We start from the raw sequence: 21,498 nt of genomic DNA, 5'->3' as shown, positions 1-21,498 counted from the left end.
TGGATTAAGGGAGAAAACTGGAAACTGGATTCAATTAAAATCACCAACAGCTTATATTTAGTTAAAAAAAAAAGACTTTAAATATTACGGAATGACATTGATTAATAACATTATTGGATTCATTATAGAGGTACATTCTGTTGTTGGGAATCACATAATAGAGTAATCTGCTTAAATGCTATTTAAATTGTTTGAATTGAGCACAACTCTATATCCAAAAATAAAACATTTGGGGATAGATTCTGCAGGGATGCTTTCACGCAGTAAACCTTTCTTTAAACTAGAACTAGTGTATGTCAATTTTTCTTCCAGTTTTCAGTGATGGTGATATCATTGACTTTCACAACACTGTAATACTGTAAAAAGTATAAAATCATGGTAATTTGCACATTCTATTCTCATGTGAGGAGAAATGAAAAGGCAAACAAACAAATAACCACCCTTAATGGAAAAAATGGCACTTACAGTTAGCATATGAAGGGGAAAATCATTTAAAAAGTTGACCTGTAGGAGCTACATCTACAGTATCTTGTAAGTGTTATGCATCTACATTCTAATACACAGTCTTACCTTTGAAGCCCTCCCTAAGAAGACCAGCTCTGTGAGCAATGTCAGCAGAATGAACCTGAGCTTCAGCTTCTCCATCTCAGCAGATACAATGAGCCAACACTAGAGAAGGAAAGAGAAAGAAAGAAAGAGAGAGAGAGAGAGAGAGAGAGAGAGAGAGGAAGACACAGTAATAGAACTCATCAGCTGTCTACTGCCATTTTTTCTGTCACTGTTGTAATACCCCTCAAAAAACTGATGGCGATATTGCCCACAAGGATCCAGCTTCGAGTCCGGCCTGAGGTGATGGCCTGAACCCACTCATCATCTATTCTTTCAAATAAAGCCTAAAAGCCCAAAGAATAGCTCTTACTGTAACTTGATATTAAAAATGTATTTCTACACACAAGAAATACATACTGTAAACTTCAAAAAGAATGTTTCAGCTGACTAACTAAATCACTTGTCACACAGGAGAGGAACAAAATGATAAGTCATCTGTAGCGATGCACACTCTTACCTGTGCACCGGAGCAGGTTCTGAAAACAGACACACACACATACTGTAGCTGAAGGTGAGAGACTTTATACTCTTTTCATTCCATGTTCTCCACCTTCTCTCCTCAAACCACACCCTAGTACTGTCCATAACAGGGGTAATGATGAGGGCCTTTTCTGAATGATCAGATATGAAATAGAAACAAATAAGATATGAAGTCTTCAGTTATGAATTTCCATTTTACACTCACCACATGCTTAGTTTTGCACATGCCGTTTATTCTCCGTTCTTCTCATTCTCCTTAGAATTCCTGATTCCATTTTAACTGGATTCCAGCATGTGGTAATTTCGCCTTCCCAAAATCCATCTCTCTCTCCTACTTTTTCCCGTCACTCTTGACTGTCTGCATAAATGCCCAAAATATACTTTTAAAAAGAAGCTATAGGAGGCGCCGTGGTGCAACTGGCTACAGCACCCATACCACATTCAGGTCCAAGTGCTCCCCAAGGACCCGAGTTTGAGTCCCGACTCGGGTCATTTCAGAATCCCATCCCATCTCTCTCTCCCTCTCACTTCTGGTCTCTTCAGTCTCAGGCAAAAAGCCGGAAAAAAAGAGACTATTCTTATGATTATCTCCAAGTCACTCATAAACTATGCTGGGCATAACCTGTAGATTCTACACATCCATGGGGTTTGTAGTGCAGTACCCAACTTCACTGTAAAACACTTTGGATGCCTAAAGCATTATATACATGTAATGTGTTTTTGTATCATAACCCCATTTCCAAAAAGGTGGGGACACTGTATTCAAGGTAAATGAAAACAGACTGCTATGATTTACAAATCTCAAATACAAATGTTAACTCAATGAATTGAGAAAATAGACAACATATGATAAATTGTATTGAAAAATGTGTTCATTTGAAATTTGATGTCAGCAGCGCGTCTCCAAAAATTTGGAATGGGGCAACAAAAGCCTGAAAAAGTTGTGTAATGAGAAGAGTAAGACACCAAAAGAAGGAATATTCCCAACTTTTTGGAGATGTGTTGTTGGAATCAAATTCAAAATGAACTAATTTCATGAAACAGTCCCACCACCACTCCACCCAAGACATCAGACATGCCTGCCCTTAGGATTTCCCTGCCCCTCACACACACACACTTACAGGCTCCCTCTACTAGCACGACCCCAGGCAGTTGGGTTGGCCCATTGAGCCGTGGATCTGCCCAAGGTTTCTTCCTGGAGGGAGTTTTTCCTTGCCCCTGTTGCTCCTGGGTGTCCCTTGGTGCTTCCCCCCCACACACACACACACCACACACACTCATACATCACTCACACCCTGCAGCTCTTACTCTTACCCCCCCATGCTTATACTGCCCCTCCCTACTACGCCCCCCCATATGCACAACAGGCGAAGGAACTGACAATTTCACTGCATTCTTTACATTAGTAGTTAGTGATACATTAGTATCATATGCATGTGACAAAAAACATCCTTGTATCCTTGTATCCTTGTAAATGTGCGACTTTCAACATTTGATATGTTGTTTATATCCTTTCAGCAGCTAAATAGGGGTTTATGCCATTTGCAGATGATCACATTATTATACGCATTTCACTGTATCGTGCCAATTTTTTAAACATATATAACCTGAATAGATTTGGCATATTAACTTAACTGTTGACCACGGTGAATGGACTGGCAGTTGAATTTCAGTTGCCAACACATATCTATGCAAACGTCCACTCTTTATCATCAGTCTCACGGGCTTATATCGGTATTTTAAATGTACATTTCCTTACGGTCCCGGACCAATAAGCGGCCCGCACGACGTTCAGCCCTTAGGATTTCCCTGCCCCTCACACACACACACACTTGCAGTTGGGTTGGCCCATTGAGCCGTGGATCTGCCCAAGGTTTCTTCCTGGAGGGAGTTTTTCCTTGCCCCTGTTGCTCCTGGGTGTCCCTTGGTGCTACCCCCCCCCCCCCCCACACACACACACACACACACACACACACACTCATACATCACTCACCCCCTGCAGCTCTTACTCTTACCCCCCCCCATGCACTTTAATGCTTTTTGCACTTATACTGCCCCTCCCTACTACGCCCCCCCCATATGCACAATATATTAGCAAAGGAACTGACAATTTCACTGCATTCTTTACATTAGTCAGTGATACATTAGTATCATATGCATGTGACAAAAAACATCCTTGTATCCTTGCATCTTTGTAAATGTGCGACTTTCAACATTTGATATGTTGTCTATATCCTTTCAGCAGCTAAATATGGGTTTATGCTATTTGCAGATTATCACATTATTATACGCATTTCACATACTGTAGCGTCCCAATTTTTTTATCATATATAACCACTGAATAGATTTGGCATATTAACTTAACTGTTGACCACGGTGAATGGGCTGGCAGTTGAACTTCAGTTGCCAACACATATCTATGCAAACGTCCACTCTTTATCATCAGTTTCACGGGCTTATATCGGTATGTTAAATGTACATTTCCTTACGGGCCCGGACCAATAAGCGGCCGGCACGACGTTCAGAGCTAGATACCACCACCCCCACCCCCACAGACACACACACACACACACTTACATTGTTCCTTCGATTGTGTTTTGCAGGAAGCATGTAGACTGTAGTCCAGTGGTCAAAATGACACAATAACATAGGCTAAGCATATTTGAGGAATACAAGTTATTGTCAGCAAGGGCCGCCTCATGTGATTAGAATGGACTAAATATAAAAACAAATGTTATGGATGGAATAGACTGACGCATACTACCCACCACGTAAGACACGTACCTTCCCTGCAGACAGTCCACTTGCATGCATTCTGTGCCATGATAGGTAGTTTGATAGTCTATTTATAGTATTTTATTATTGTTCGTTATTGATATTGTATTGATATTATTGTTATCGTTACTATATTGTATTCATATTGCAAGGCTAGTTATTGCTGAGTTAACATGATTTATACAGTATTATACTGCTTTTATTTACCTTGTATACAGCATCTCAAACTTTTTGGAAATGGGGTAGTGTTACAATAACCCATTATAGGCTATAATGTTTTTCTTGGTACCCGTGTTTTACAGTGAAGGTGGGTACTTCACTACAAACTCCACTGATGTGTAGAATCTACATCTACATGTGTGTAATATACAGTACATAGCTCACACTTTGTGAGTAGCATCAAGTTCAAGTTGTTTATTGTCATGCCAGAGGAATTATAAGTAATGAAATTATTTTTGCTCAACTTATATATAAATTAAAGCCAGTAATTAAAATGGTAGGCTGTCAATATGTGTGTGTGTGTGTATGAAAATTAATAATCTCTTAATGAAGTTTACTTTTGACCATCGAATTATCGCCTGTAACTCTGTGTTAAAAGGTATAAAGGGAAAGTATTTTTAAATGAGCAAATTGTCCAAATATGGTCGTTCACTCTGAGAAAACTGGAATGTTTCATTTGTCCCAGTTGTAGGCTACTACTTTAGAGCGTCGTTCTAAATTAGTTGTGATGTCAAAATGAAATGTCGAGATTAAAGTCAATGTGATATGTCAACTTAATTCTCAAAATGTCGAGTTCAATGCTTTAATCTCGTCATGGCAAAATATTTTTTTTTATTTTTTTGGTGTGGTCCTAATACTTCACAGCTACGTATGTGACGGGCCATGCTATGTATGTTAAAACAATTCTGATTGGGTGGGCCAGCTGTCAGCCTGGTTGGCACTGGCCCACCCATGCAATTAACCTCCCACGGTCTATTGCTGTCCGACCGTTGGCTGGTTTTTGCTTAGCAAACATATCAAGTGTGTCAGTGCAATAGTCACCATGTTGCTACTGCTAGGTATAAACTATGCACTTACCCCTCCTCAGCTTACATAGAGCCATTCATGCCGCATGCAACGGAATGTGCCGTGTGGAGTCTGTACTTATGTGAGATGTGTGACAGGACAGAAGGAGATGAAGTCCAGCAAAAGTTAAGGTTAGTAAGTCTTTCACCTTTTCACATTTATGATTTCTATTTCACCTCATCTTCCAAGTTGAAATGGAAAATGTGGTGAAATGGATCAACGGATCGATTCACGAGAAATTAAAACATGGACAAATTCAAACCTATTATCTTGATAACAGATCAATTCAAACCTATTATCTTGATAACAGATCAATATACAGTATGTAATAGAATAATATCATGGAATGAGATGTTTATGTTGCTGATCAAGAGTGGATGTTTGCATGGATACGGTATATTTTATGACAACTGAAACTCAACTGCCAGTCCATTTGATGTGTTCAACAGTTGAGTTCATTTATTATGTGCCAAACCTGTTCAATGGTTATATATGTTTAACAGACAACATAAATGTTGAATGACACAAATTTGACAATTTCATGAAACTAGTTAATGTTGAATTTGATTTCAACACGAAATCTCCAAAAAGTTGGAAATATTCTTTCTTTTGTTGTCTAACTCTTGTTAAAGAGACCCTATGCAACTTTCTGCAGGAGACGATCGCTCTTTGTTTACATCTGGAAGTCTGAGACGAAGAACCACGCTTGCAATTTATATATTTAAATATAGCCTATACATGTATAAATATACACGCTAAAGCTGTCGGGGAAGCTCTGCAGAGAAAATGCAAGCATAAAACGAGCGAAAACGAACAACGAAACCGAAACCAGAGATGAAATTGCCAATCCTGCATAGTTCCTCTTTAATACACAACTTTTCCAGGCTTTTTTTTTTGCCCCATTCCAACTTTTTGAAGAAAAATGTCAAATTTCCAAAAAAGCAATACAATTTCTCGTTGATATGTTGTTTTTCAACTATTCTTAATTTAATATTGAGTTAACATTTGTATTTGAGATTTGTAACTCATAGCAGTCTGTTTTCATTTACCTTGTATACAGTTTTATACCCACTTTTTGGAAATGGGTTTATGATACAAAAACACCTTACATGTATAAAATGCTTTAGGCATCCAAAGTGTTTTACAGTGAAGGTGGGTACTTCACTACAAACCCCACGGATGTAGAATCTATATGCCCAGCATAGTTTATGAGTTACTTGGAGATAATCATAAGAATAGTCTCTTTTTTCCGTTTTTTTGCCTGAGACTGAAGAGACCAGAAGTGAGAGGGAGAGAGAGATGGGATGGGATCGGGAAATGACCCGAGTCAGACTCAAACACGGGTCCTTGTGGGGCACTTGGACCTGAATGTGGTATGGGTGCTGTAGCCAGTTGTGCCACTGCGCCTCCTATAGCTTCTTTTTAAAAGTACATTTTGGGCATTTACTGTATGCAGACGGTTGAGAGTGATGGGAAAAGTAGGAGAGAGAGAGAGATATACTGTAGGCTTGGGAAGGAGAAATTACCAACTGCCGAAATCCAATAAGAACAGGAATAGGAATCTGCATGTGCACTATGCACGTGGTGAGTGTACTATTTAATGGAAATTCATAACTGAAGACTTCATATCTTATTTGTTCCTATTTCATGATCTTTCAGAAAAGGCACTCATCATTACCCCTGTTATGGACATGTACTAAGGTGTAGTTTTAGGAGAGAAGGTGAACATGAAAAGAGTACAAAGTTTTCATCTCTCTCTCTCTCTCTCTCTCTCTCTTTTTCTCTTTCCTTCTCTAGTGTTGGCTCATTGTATCTGCTGAGATGGAGAAGCTGAAGCTCAGGTTCATTTTGCTGACATTGCTCACACAGCTGGTCTTCTTAGGGAAGGCTTCAAAGGTAAGACTGTGTATTAGAATGTAGATACATAACACTTACAAGATAGACCTTCCTCCTCACAGGTTTTTTTTTTTTCATAAATGGTGGTTATTTGGTCTTTTGCCTTAATTTCCCCTCACACAAGAATATAATGTGTAAACGACCATGATTTTATATTGTTTACAGTTCAATGTTGTGAAAGTCAATGATAGCAACATCACTGAAAACTGAAAGAAAAATTGACATAGTTTCAGAAACCATAACAGGACAATGGAAAAACAATAGTATAGGACTATAGTGAGGACTGAAAACCTCTTGATAGGACGGACATCATTGATAACATGTTTGCTCTAAACAGGAACTGTAAATATTGGGATCCTCTCAGGAACAACTGTGAGCACATTGCTACCTTGGTCCGTTGCGGTAAAAAGAACTTTGAGCAGGAAAAAGTGTAAAGGCTCGTTCACACCAAGAACGATAAAGATAACTATAACTATAACGATAACGATAAAAGCGTCCACACTGGCAACGATAAGAAGTGTCTCTCCTCATGTTAATGAATGTGATGGCTAGAATATTATGGGTTCTGATTAGCTGTTAGCTTTTTATCGTTCTCAAAATCGCTCTGAAAGTGATCAACAACGATATCGTTCTTCATGTCGTTATCGTTATAGTTTAGGTGTGAACGTTGTCATTCATATTAACAAGAGCGATATTTGTTTATAGTTATCGTTATCGTTATCGTTCTTGGTGTGAACGAGCCTTAAGAGTTTAAATTCTGATGTGTGACACATCAATGTTGAAAATATAAAATCAAATATGAAATATGCCTTTTGTATCCCTCCGAATATTGGTTGGTGACATTCTCCTCACAGCCTGGTGCATTGTTTGCCTCGTTGACAAAGCTGAAGTTAGACTCCTTTAATCTCCCAAGGGGCAAGACAGGGCGGAAAGCTGCTTCATTCCTGCTGCAGGACAACAGTCTACCCGATCAAGCTTGAGCAACATTGTCTGCTGGACACTCAATTTACCTTTTCTTCAGTGCTTTGAGTAGGGCTATGTGTTGAGTATGTGTTTAAACGCTCTACAAAATAAAATGTATTATTATTATTATCATTATTGTGTGTGTGTGTGTGTGTGTGTGTGTGTGTGTGTGTGTGTGTGTGTGTGTGTGTGTGTGTGTGTGTGTGTGTGTGTGCTTGCCATTGTGAAGTCTTATAAGCATGCAATTGATGATATCTGCCCAGTATGTATGTCTCTTTCTCTCTCCTCTCTGTTACCTTGAGTAATGGTTCTAGTGTCATTTTGCAAACTACATGTGAGCAGCATCAATATGAGCTCATAAAAACAAGGGTGTACGTTACGTGTGGGCCATGTCCATGCCGATATTTTGGTATGACAAAATTGTCCAATATTTCAGCAAACTTTGTTTTCATCACTTTTGTTGTCAGTCGTACTTATTGCAGCGTGTCCACATACAGTATATATCCAGGACAACCAGTTTAAACACACATTTAATTGACTGACTCAAACACTTGTCACAGAGGAGGCAAGCAAGCGTGCTGACAAAGCCCTCCTTACTGCCCACTACGTCACGCTGAAGTTGCAAAGCCTCCCACCTTCTCCCCCATCTCACTATTAGCTCTAAGCTCTAATTACCCATTAACCATTAGGGGGCGCCAGAGGACATCAATCACACATGATCTCCTCTACTGGCATGCCAGGACCATGGACAGCTGCCAAGCAAAACTTGCCATTCTCAGCACTCAGTCTAAGGCAATCCAATGGGCAAACTAGTGACTGACTAAGTTGTCAGGGCTGTTTTTCAAGTGTGAATATTAAAGGGATATTCCACCATTTTTGGAATTAGGCTAATTTTCCACCTCTCCTCGAGCAAAACCATTTATAATCAACTTTAAGATTGAATCAATTTTTTCAACATGGGAAAGACAAGAGAATACACAAAACTGTGTTGACCTTGCTATAAAAAGTACTTGGTTGTATAAGATATATTTACAGTATAAAGGGTTCTAATCAATTGGAATTGCAACAACCTTGCTTGGACAAAGACCCATGTTTCTCTTACCTCCATAAACAGTAAGGGAACCTACAACAAATAGTCTAAATTAGCCCAACAAATGTGGTTCACTGGAAATTGCATCACATGGTTTGATAACATGCAACGCACCTGAAGAAGCCAAATGTGATGGATTTCTCAACTAAGATAATGGTATACATTATACTGACTTCTGTTAACCTTACCATGACAAATTTATTGGTGGTGTGGTCAAAATTACTCCAAGACAACTGGTTTGTTTGAGACTGTAGCTTTATTCACGATACTGGGAGCATGTCACCCACATGAAAGTCAAAGTAACAAGCCCACACAACTGGGTGAAGCCAGTTCTTATCGCCTCAACACAAACCCTGGGAAAATCACAAGATGCATTTACTAGTGCTTCTTTAACTAACTGGCATTTAACAGAGATAAAAATATTTACAAGAACCCCTCAACCTAGTATAGGCCATATTTGTGTCAAGGCCCCCATGGTGTCACCATCAGACATCTCACATTCCTACAGAGGGGGTTTTACCTGACATGAGTCATCTTAACATTCCTATGGTAAAGGATGGTAACTAGATTTCATATACTGTATGTAAGTTATACTAAAACAGTTCATTCAATGAGAAACATAATATAAACTCTCCCATAGTTGCATGGAACCTTTGCATGAGGCAGAGATGTTACCCATGTAATTTCACAGTAAGCCATTGTCTTGTAATTGCTGGCTTGGCTGTGTACTCGGATGGCTGTCCAACTTGACTGCAGTGCATATACATTTTTGGCCACTAGGCGGAGCAGCAGGCTGCATGGGATGTGGGGAGTGACTGGCCTGTCACCAAGTAGATCACACTGAAGCCACTAGACTGGCAGCTGGCCGGGCACAAGGATGTGACCAAGACGGTAGCTCAGCTGAGCTCTATTGTTTCCTCACTGAAGGTGGAACCCAGGAACATGCTCAATGGCCTAACCCACTTCTCCATCCTCTGGAGTGTCTGTCCTCAATCTTGCAGAGCTGAGACCAATTGCTCTTATGCTTGGTGTGCTTCAAAAGCAACTGATATATGGAATAGGTCATTGTTGTATGTACACAGAATACGTACATGCACATTTGCATGATATTGAATTAATTATTGATTGTCGTAGTTGAAAATCTCCAGCCAAATAGCACACAGAATTGAACATATTTCCTGTGTATAACAAAAATAGTGCATGTTTAAGAAATAACCGTATGGTCACTCCTCTCCCCTCATTCAAGATGCAGAGGAACTCCCCTCTGAGTCTGGACATAACCTGACTCTCGCCAGATCCTTGTAGTTCGCTAAAGCTTCACACAAGGATCTGGGACTTCTCCATACGAGATGTATTTCGGAAGGCGGGGCCTTGTAAAAATATCCTTGCATGTGATTTGATAAACCACTTGTCCGTTATCTTGATTGACGTGCTAGGCTACTTCAAGCTCTTGCCAAACCCGGTCGGAAGAAGAGTGAAAACATCCTTGCCACCAATAAATGCCTTCAAAACCATTCTCTGTTCATCTTTTAAAGAATGAATACTCGATAGATTCGACAAAACGGTTGAAATAGCATTTCATAAATTTTTTAAATGTTCTTTTTACTTATATGGAGCCAACACCGTTGTTTTCGAGGTTCAAACTTCTAAAGTCTTAGCTCAATATATTTATAGTGTCTTTTTTACCTTTGACCGTTAACCTTTGAAAATCGTTTTTTAAATAGTTGTCACAAAATACACTAGTCTGGCTATCATACTAAGCTCAATCTTTTAAGATTGAACATAAATCTGGGGAGTCTGCGCTTTATTTCTATTTTTGTTGTGGTTGACATATACATTCACGAAAATGAATCAAATTTGGTGAGCTTGTGTGTTATTACTGCCGCAAGTCAGAAACAGAGCTCTGGCCTAGGGTGTGGCTAAGGGACTCTATAGTGCCACCTAGCTTGTTGTCTGTTGTGGTTGACACATACATTGATGAAAATTAACCAAATTTGGTGGGCATGTGTGTTGCTCATGCACTTACCCACCAACAAGTAGGTGTTGCTTTGTTAGATTCCGAAATGTCACAGGTGCTCGGGCCCGCCATCGCCGCTTGCGGCTATATCTAGATTTGCTGCTGCTAGGGACATCTAGATTTCTAGGCTACAAGAGGCATTCTCAATGGGCATAGTTCAAATGACTCTACGCTTGGATGGTCCTTCAACCAATCAGACCAACGATCTGTGCGTCTTTTGGATAAGCTAGTTTGTAATTGGACCCAAAGGTTGTAGACAGGAAACAGGGGAGATAGATGTACAGGCTTCCAGCATGAGCTGCAGGGCGAAATCCAAATTCGCCGGCAGGTCAGGCAGGGTTCACCCAGCCTAAAAATAAACTTTTTTCTCTGAGCAAGAGCAGATAAACATAATTGTGTGCGAAGTATTTCTGTCTATAATGATGAACAATACCAATTAATCACACTTTAGGGATGTGGACTGAATAATTTTGATATATATATATATTTTTTTAATACATTTGATAATAAATGTGATATTAAATTAATTTCATTTAATGAATAACTTAGTAATTTAATTTTTTCCACTAGAGCTAGCTATCTAATGCTATTCAGGGCCCATCAGTCCCAACATTTAGCAATATAATAAAACACTCTCACAATAAACACGTACGAAATAAAACCTGCCCCAGACAAAGGCCTGTTCTTTGTGCAGCCTAAGTAAATAAAAGACCTCGGACATAATTTGAGGATTTACAGTATACACAAAAACAAGCACACACTATGCACACACTCATTTGCATACACAAAAGTAGGAGATGGAGATGAATTGACAAGCGTAATTTATTTTATGGGGAGAGAATGTGCAGGACTGGGCAGTGGTCATATTTTGTACCGCTCTGCGGTACATCTAGTTATCTATAAGTTAGTGGTCTGGTTGGGTTAATAGCGTGACTCTCTCTTCACTGGTAACAAAGGAAGGAAAAGTTAGTTTGGGCAAAGATGCCAAAAATGCTTTAGTGTGAAGGTCAGGCAAGAGGCAAGTAGTCTGCAAAAAGACTGGTTGGAAAGACAAAGGTCTAGAGCCTCTGTTGAGTCAGTTTTTGTTATAATGTATGCTCATGCTTTTTGAATAATTCATGAATAATATCATTTATGGTGATTGTGTCATAGAATGTGTCATATTAGTCTATCGCCCTGAGAAAACTATGAGACTTAATTTTAGAATAATGTTAAGAGGAATGTTAAAGGGATAATCCGGAGTGAAATTCACTTCAGATAAATTTTTCGGACTATTGGGAGTACATACGTTGAGTTGACACCAAAATCATGTCATTCGGATGTATTTTGAGAAAGTTCGACTTCACCGTTTTTAGCCAAAACTCGTTAGCCTGTAAGTGACCGGGGCAGGTCCTTTCGCCACTACAAAACGCTATTTTTATACCTCTTCCAAACAACGCTACACTTACGTGGTAGTGAGTAGAGGGTCCCTAAAGCCAAACCGAAGTATCCTCACGTCTTTATGTGGTCGGATAGAGAGTCCAGAATGAATTTAATCGAGTCAGTACCTTTCCGGAAATGTTAGTAAAGTGTTGTTGAAGCGTTGCGCAGCTGCCACAGCGACATTTCCGGAAGGTACTGACTCGATTAAATTCATTCTGGACTCTCTATCCGACCACATAAAGACGTGGGGATACTTCGGTTTGGCTTTAGGGACCCTCTACTCACTACCACGTAAGTGTAGCGTTGTTTGGAACAGTAGAAGAGGTATAAAAATAGCGTTTTGTAGTGGCGAAAGGACCTGCCCCGGTCACTTCCAGGCTAACGAGTTTTGGCTAAAAACGGTGAACTCGAACTTTCTCAAAATACATCCGAATGTCATGATTTTGGTGTCAACTCAACGTATGTACTCCCAATAGTCCGAAAAATTGATCTAAAGTGCATTTCACTCCGGATTATCCCTTTAATACAGATTAAATACATTATAAATGTGAGTGCGTATCAGAAATCTTAAACATTAGCTGATATGTAAACAACAAATCACTAGTTTGTATGCATATTACTTATATAGGCTATCTTAATGGAGATGCACCGATATGGAACTCTAGGGCCGATAACATTAAGTATTGATACCCATACGATAATATTACTCTTGAAAAAAAAGGAGCACAGCATTTAATAAGCATCATGTATTTGCAGTAATTTTACCTATACCACCAATGGACAGAACCTCAGTGGTATGATAGAAAAGTCCTCAATGATACAGTCAACAAAATAGCAGTATTGGCCTATTGCTCCTTTAAGTCAACCTGACATCAGTGAGTTGCGAGTTAGTGGCCTGCGACAGTGTATGAATCGTTTTGATGGAGAAACGCGCAACACACTTAAACGGGTAAAAGCAAGAAGAAAGCTATAGCGACCAAATCAGGGTTCGTGAGGGAAACATAATGTGTAGTTTCAACTGCGGATTACTGAATAAAGCTGCAACTTCTCGGACAGTATCTTGTGTCCAACTACTCTGTTGCGCAGATCCTGCTGCAGCAGAAATTAAAGAGGTTTTTATTTTTGAATAACTTATAGGCTAATGATGACCTGTCTGGAACTGAAGCAGGAATGGGAACAATAAGGACACACATTGCTTAGTAATAATGCAAAATCCAAGCGAACAAAATGAAAATAATATTAAAATACAACTTAGAACTTATCTACTAGCCTACCGAAGAGTTACAGTAGTTCATTTGTTTCCCCATAGCGTGGTAAAGTGCACACGCACTAGCACATGAGGACTGTGCTCTGCTCTGCTTGATGGTCATTCACTGACATTATTTAGGGGAAGAAGTAGGCTATATAGCCAAACAAACTCAAGTAGTTCAGTGTACACATGCGGGACTTAAGTCTATTACTAGTTGGGAAATTAGGGTTTTAAAAAATATCGGCGTAAATTATCGGCCGAATTATGTTATTGGAATAATATTTTCATTTTTTCACTTATCGGCCGATACATCGTGCATCTGTGTATGACAAACATTTTAGATGACAAAATGGAAAACATGACCTTATCGCTTACTTAATGGTGACGTCTTCCTCTTTTGAAAAAACTTAACAATATACAATTTGAGTGCACTGAAACCATACAGTAGAGGGTCAAATACTGGTTGCAAGATCATGAAATGCAGAGACAGAAATAATGCTAACCCAAATGGTACCTGGGTGTTTCTAAAACGAGTATAGATGAATTCAAAAAAAGCACCAAAAAAATAGTTTATAAATGTAAACAAATGTGGTGCACATGTTTGAATGGCTTTCTTTCGACACTCCGTGGATGCATGCATGCAGACTCTCAGAATCTGAGCATATGAAAACAAAATCACAAAGAGCTGAGGGAACATATACACACCCATTAAAAGAAGCCCAACAATGTTATTTACAAAAGTGCTAGTGCAGGAAAGAATAACTACATCATAATTTGCACAGTAGATTTTGTAAATTATATTGTTGCAAAAAGACAGCCGGATAGTCAGTGCTAAATAAAACGGATAAGTACATAAAGGGAAGATCCAACTGAGTGCAATGAGAATTTTGACCTTCCTTGGAGACATATTTTCATGATAGTGTAATGGGGTGCATATGGCAATATACCGGTCATATCCCATCGTAGCAAGGATCATCAGTTCAATAGTACCCCAAGTGTGTAAACAATATATCTGAATAAAACAGTTGACCAAAGAGATTGTGTATGACCTTGTAGCAAGCTTAGTTATAATATGTGGAAACAACGTTGTGCTTCCATATATTCCATTACATGATAAATTGCAAATGAAAAAGTACATAGGTTCATGAAGGGTTCTTTCTTTGTAAATAACAACAATTAAAAGTGTATTCAAAGCAATGGTTACAATGTATGGTAGAAGAAAAACAACAAGGTACAAATTACTCTGAAGTTCCATTTTTTCATATGGCTTGAGTATGAAAGCTGTTGCTGTAGATATGTTGTCCATGGTGCTCTACAAAATTGCAGTTTGACAGAAATGTGAGAAAGTCGAGGCACTCAGCAAAATAGTCTGTAACATTCTACAACACCCTTGTCCCTCTCCTAAAATATTATTTTTTTCAGTCAATACCAACTTTAAAGCCTTTGAGTTCTGGAAAATCAAAAATGTAGAAAATACACTTCAAATATCAGTAAATACATACTCACCTAATCTGAGGTATGTTTTTAGTGTACCTCACTAAACAGAAGACAACACTAGGATGAAGTATTTATATGATCAAAAGTGGGAGGAAACTCTTTGGTCTGTGGGGTGTGTGCATATGAAATCAGTGAGAGAACCTCACAACTAGAAATGTGCATACTGCTAGAAACGATTCATACACTGTCGCTGGCCACCAACTCGCAACTCACTGATGTCAGGTTGACTTAAAAGAGCAATAGGCCAAGACTACTGTTATTTTGTTGACTGCTGTATCATTGAGGACTTTTCCATCATACCACTGAGGTTCTGTCCATTCGTGGTATGTTAGTGGCCTTGCTTTGCAACAAGCCCAATAACTAACTCGTATTGAAAGTAATCTTCAAGAATTCAAGAATTAAAAGCATTTTCTCACATAGACCTCTATTTTTGGAGCACTTAAAGGAACACTTCACCGTTTTTTCATATTAAACTATGTTATTCCCTTAACTAAGACGAGTTGATACATACCTCTCACGTTTCAATGCGTGCACTCACTGGCTCTGGTGCACTATATTGTGTGGCGCAGTAATATCCTCACTCTTGCACTTTTAGTTTCACTTTGGAGTGAGGATATTACTGCGCAGAGTCTAAGTGCTCCCAATGTTATTCCGCCACAATATATTTATCCCTCTTACCTGCTTAGAAATGCACCACGTTTTATTTTGTCTCACCATACTTGGTCTTACTTGTGTAAATGTATTTTGATAGGGAAAACATGGAGGTGTTTGGTCGCTTCTAACTTCATCTCTGTTTGGATCCTAATGAATGCATTGAGCTAGCTAAGTGCTATCAAAGTTGCGCTGCGCGCCAGAGCCAGTGAGTGCACGCATTGAAATGTGAGAGGTATGTATCAACTTGTCTTAATTAAGCGAATAACATAGTTTAATATAAAAAAAAAACGTTTAAGTGTTCCTTTAAAGGAATATTTCGGTATTTTACACTTTAAGCCAGTTTTCTGTATTGCATAGCATGAAAACGAGTGTTTGACACCAAAATCTCGACAATAAAGCCTGTTTGTGGAATTTGGCAGCTTTAGAATGGAGCTCTGTATGGCTTTAACATTGCTTGCTTTGTGCATCTGTCCTTAAAACACCCCTAAACATTCGTTTTTAAAAATGTGCACGAGTGGTTACTGGTCTTCAATGATCTAGCAAGTTTCGCAGTGAAATTCAAATTCTGTTGTGTAATATTAGGCACACACGGTTGTGAGGTATCTGAAAAAGTACTTCCGGGATTTCGAAAATCATGATAAAAGATGACAGAAGCTGTATTTCCTCTGAAGTTCTCCTACAAAAAAAGCCACCATCTTTGCCCAAATAAGGAGATCCGGTATTTTGAGATTTTTTCTATGGGAAAATAACATGGGGATTTTGAATGTTCGCACCTGAAATGCAGACGTTTTGCGCTACAAAGTTTTGTCATCTGCCTTCAAGTGTGATCTTCGGTTGGTGAAGATGGCACACTTAGATCTTTGCTACCCCAGAGCTAACTTACAATGCAACTTGCCATAAACAGTTAGCTTCAATTAACACCCGGAACTCCTTATATGGGCAAAGATGGCAGCTTTGGATCCTATTTGTAGGCAAACTTCAGAGGTCTATATAGAGATAGGCTTATTTCAGATTTGCATTAATCTTCTCTTAACAGTCTGACTGTTTAAATTGGTGGTCCATAACTAACAGTCCTTTATACCGAGCAATGTCTAACTCTTCCACCAGTGCTCCAAACTTTTTCATCTGTTGTTCCTCTTTGGTGGAACGCACTACCAGTTCTTACTAGAGTAGGGACATCCCTCTTTATTTCCAAAAAACGTCTGCAAAAAGCCGGCTCTTCAGAGAACATCTCCTCTCATAGCTCTACTTAGTCTTGCTGATCCTATACGGTCAATTGCACTCATTGATGCACTTATCACAGTCATTTATGCACTTATTGTGTTTTTTGGTTTGTTGTAAATTTGTTGTTAGAATTGCTCTTTAAATTTAAAATGCTTTTACCATGTTGTAAGTTGCTTAGGTCAAAAAGCGTCAGCCAAATGTAATGTGATGTAATGTAATGAAAGGAACCTTAGAGCATGTTATCAGCTTTTGTCGAAGACAATATGCTATAATTCTGATTGAAAATGTAAACAATGATTTTATTACATTATTATTTTGTTTAATGTTATTTTATTTCATTGAGTCTTCATTCATTCTTCTGTTCATGCAATGGTGAATGAATGATCAGGATTGTAGTTCCCCAGATATACAGTAGATGGCTTTAGAGGAGTTTTTGAGCTGAAGAGAAAGGAGCACGTATAGGCTTCTGTGTAACTGTCTAAAGTGGTTGAAATAAAGAAGAGAAGTGTAACCTGAAGTTGTCTTGCTCACAGAGAGAGGGAACTACTCTAAAAACCCACTAAATATTCAGGTTACACAAACAACAGCTGAGCTGTGTTACAGCTATAGAATGCTGTAACACTCAACTGAAATCAGGAAGAAATGCACTGAAGACAGTGGATCTCTGACCACACACACACACACACAAAGAGATATAGATTTCACCTAATGGTATACAATGATATTGTGTGATGCAGTTTGTGATTCCATGTTCAATTTTGTTTGAAGATGGGTTGCAATTCAAAAGATTAAACAGTAAGATTGTATGTCATTTAATGTTTAAAAATCTCAAGACTCCATCCACCCCTTTTTAAATGTGAGCACATGTCCCTCCAAAAGTCTCCTATAGGTCCTTCTTGGCCAAAATGTCTAAAAGTGGGTTGCAGGCATTACTCTATTGACAGTACTCTGTGACCTTGAACAACAAGGCCCTATGTTAGAGAGGGCCAGAGTTACACTTTAGCCACAAAAAAAAAAAAAAAAAAACTATTTTACATATTAGTTAAATTTATTAGCAGTGATGTACAAGCATACTACAATTCACTGTGTTTGAACACATGCTAAATGGAACATATTATATTTTAAATATATTTCAGTTGTGCTTTGAATACAAACAGACAAGAAACAATTGATTTCCATTGCTGTCAGAATATGGGGCTTTGCCATGTGTTTGCAGGGAAGAGACTGAGTGTTACTCCTGCATTGGTGCTTACATGATGTTTCAAATGACAACATTGTTCATCATGACACTGGTGATAACTTCCTCCTCTGACGAATATGTACTTTAAGGGCACTAGAACCATATATTACAGGATTTAACAGCGGTGACAAAATCAAAAAATAAAGAGACATAAATACTGCCATCCCATACTGAATTTGGGTTGTCTTTATGCGCACTTGGATCAGCTCAAAACAAGCGCCAAAAAAATAGTTTATAACAATCAACAAATGTGGTAAGCACGTTTGAAGCGCTTTCTTTTGACATTCTTTGGATGCATGTAAACAGATCCTCAGAATCTGAACATATGAAAACAAAATTACAAGGAATTGTGGGAACATATACACACCCATGAGAAGGATCCCAACAATGCTATTTACAGAGGTATCATGGCAGGAGAGTTTAATGAGATCAAAATTTGAGCAATGAGTTTTGTGGATGGCATTGCCACAAAAGGTCAGACGAACTGTAAGTGATAGATACATCGCAAAGGAACAGAAAGGAAAAAGCCAAGCTACTGCAATGAGAATTTTAACTTTTCTTGGACACATTTTGGCATGATAATGTAAGGGGGTACATATTGCTGCATATCTATCATATCCCATTATAGCAAGTATCATGAGTTCAACAATACCAAAAGTGTGTAAACAATATATCTGAAGCAAACAGTTGACCAAAGAGATTGTGTGTGATTGTGTAGAAAGCTTAGTCATAATATGTGGTAATAAAGATGTGCTTCCGTATATACCATTACATGCTAAATTACAAATGAAAACGTACATAGGTTCATGTAAGGTTCTTTCCTTATACACTACTGTAATTAAGGAGGTATTTAAGGCAATAGTTACAATGTATGTTAGAAAAAAAATTGTGAAATACAAATATCTATGTTGGTTCATTGCTTCATAATTAGTAAGTGTGAAGGATGCAAAAGATTTATTCTCCATCATTCCCTGCAAATAAAAGATTAATTAGTGACAATAATGAGAAGTTCTGTAAAACACCGTAGTACAATGTAAGTAACATCAGTCATTTTATTTCATCTTAAAATATCACCTTTGCTAAACTAACTTACCAACAGCAATCCTCTGTAGTCTTCTTTGAGAATTTACAATTAACAGGTGTCTATAATACCTTTTAAGAAGCAACAGGACATAGCAGTTAAAATTTTTCTGTAAAGCAGTACTCTGACCAGAGAGTAGCAGCACTTGGCTCTCTAGAAAGCTAGAGGGGCCTATTTGTAGGCCTACTTGCAAAACTGGGAGGAACAGGTTACGTGTGCAGTATAATCTCTGTGGACTAAGTCTTCCAAGGAAAAGGGGCTTAACCGTCTTGCATGTATAATTGCATATACTTGAAAATGTTTTAATGTATTTTTCTTACTTAAAATCATGTGAATAATGGAAATTTACTGGGGAAATAAGAAAATATGGGTATTTCAAGAAACGTGATTTTAATACAACCCAACTGGTAACATTATCAGTGATTTTGTAGAAAGCATCATTTTCCTAACATTGCATTGTCTGGGCCTAGTCTACAATTTGTGATGCAAATTAGTTTTTTCCATCTACTCCTGGCAGGCAGTGTAGTTCGGGGCAATAGTACTGGCCTTTATTCTCTTGTCCTTAGGCAGGCTAATGAAATTCCTTCATATGACTGTTTAAATGAGTGCTCCATACTTTTTAAGAGCATAATGATCGGTCCTAGGAATCTTAAAGCATGTTGTAAGCTTTTGCTTAAGACAATGCTATACAATTCAGACTCCATGCACCCCTTTTTAAATGTGAGCACCTGTCTCTCCAAAGGTCTCTGCATGGCCCTGCTGCGGGAAACCATAGGACAAACTAGAGATGCAATCCCAAGGAATTACCAGTGCATACACAATGGCAAAAATGAAATGTAAAAGGGGATAAAAGAGAGAGAATGGGGATTTATATGTAGTGTAATTACAGTGCATGCAAATGTCATATGTACAGTATATGACATTTGCAAATTTCAGTGTTGTTCGGGCACTAGTCTTTACAGCACACACACACACACACAACACACACACACACACACACACACACACACACACACACACACACACACACACACACACACACACACACACACACACACTTCACCTATTGGGATACAATGACATTGTATGATGCCTATTGTAATAAGATTCCATGTTCCTTTAATTTGAAGATGGGTTGCAATTTAACAGACTAAACTGTAAAATATGTTTCCATTTAACATTTAAAAATCTCGAGATTCCATCCACCCCTTTATAAATGTCCCTCCAAAGGTCTCTGCATGGCCCTGCTGGGAGAAACCGCAAGGACAGATTATAGGTCCTTCAAACAGTCAAAATGACTAAAGGGGGTTGCAGGCATTACTGTATTGACAGTACTCTGTGACCTTGAATAACAGGGCCCTGTGTTGGAAAGGGCCAGAGTTACCCTTTAACCAAATTCCAAAAAAACCCAAAATCTATGACTTTTAATTACATTTATTAGTTCTGATGTGCCATACTACAATTGAATGAACACAGGATACATGGTTCTTATTCTTTTACATACATTTCAGTTGTGCTAGACAAGTAACAATTGATTTCCATTGCTGCCAGAATATGGGGCTTTGCCATTTTTTGCAGGAAAGAGACACCTGCATGGTGCTTACATGATTTTTCAAATGATATCACTGTTCATCATGACACTGGTGATGACTTCCTCTTCTGATGAAAATGTATTTTAAGTGCACTAGAGCCATATATCACAGGATTTAAAAGCGGTGACAAAATAAAAAAATAAAGAGACATAAATACTGCCCTCCCATATGGAATCTGGGTTGTCTTCATACGCGTTTGGATCAGCTCAAAACAACCAGCAAAAAAATAATTCAGAAATGTCAACAAATGTGGTATGCACGTTTGAAGCGCTTTCTTTCGACATTCTTTGGATGCATGTAAACAGATCCTCAGAATCTGAGCATATGAAAACAAAATTACAAAGAATTGTGGGAACATATACACACCCAAGAGAAGGATCCCAACAATGTTATTTACAGAGGTATCATGGCAGGAAAGTTTAATTAGATCAAAATTTGTGCAATGAGTTTTGTAGATGTTATTGCCACAAAAGGTCAGACGAAGTGTAAGTGATAGATACATCGCAAAGGAACATAAAGGAAAAAGCCAAGCCACTGCAATGAGAATTTTAACTTTTCTTGGACACATTTTGGCATGATAGTGTAAGGGATTACATATTGCTGCATATCTGTCATATCCCATTATAGCAAGTGTCATCAGTTCA

At 38.5% G+C, this 21,498-nt stretch overlaps 1 protein-coding gene across 1 annotated transcript; it reads right to left on the bottom strand.

Annotated features, from left to right (window-relative positions):
• Positions 1 to 13,331: 13,331 nt before the first annotated feature.
• Positions 13,332 to 18,912, bottom strand: LOC134066546 (olfactory receptor 10S1-like). The gene is made up of 5 exons (XM_062521911.1): positions 18,718 to 18,912; positions 18,379 to 18,498; positions 14,459 to 14,578; positions 14,081 to 14,221; positions 13,332 to 13,409 (listed from the first exon to the last, which is right to left on the bottom strand). The coding sequence occupies exons 1-5, from the start codon at positions 18,910 to 18,912 to the stop codon at positions 13,332 to 13,334; spliced, it is 654 nt and encodes a 217-aa protein (XP_062377895.1).
• Between the last annotated feature and the right edge of the window lie 2,586 nt (positions 18,913 to 21,498).

This window comes from Sardina pilchardus, chromosome 19 (assembly GCF_963854185.1).
Source record: "Sardina pilchardus chromosome 19, fSarPil1.1, whole genome shotgun sequence".
NCBI lineage: Eukaryota > Metazoa > Chordata > Actinopteri > Clupeiformes > Clupeidae > Sardina > Sardina pilchardus.
Note: the sequence above shows the minus strand (reverse complement) of the source record. Positions and strands in the feature narration are given on the sequence as shown.

Coding starts and splice junctions, on each gene's coding strand:
- LOC134066546 (XM_062521911.1), bottom strand. CDS start 18,912: ATGACTAAGCTTTCTACACAATCACACACAATCTCTTTGGTCAACTGT. Junction 18,499..18,717: donor AAGTTAAAATTCTCATTGCA/GTAGCTTGGCTT, acceptor TCATATGTTCAG/ATTCTGAGGATCTGTTTACA. Junction 13,410..14,080: donor CTCGTTTTAGAAACACCCAG/GTACCATTTGGG, acceptor TTTCTGCTGCAG/CAGGATCTGCGCAACAGAGT.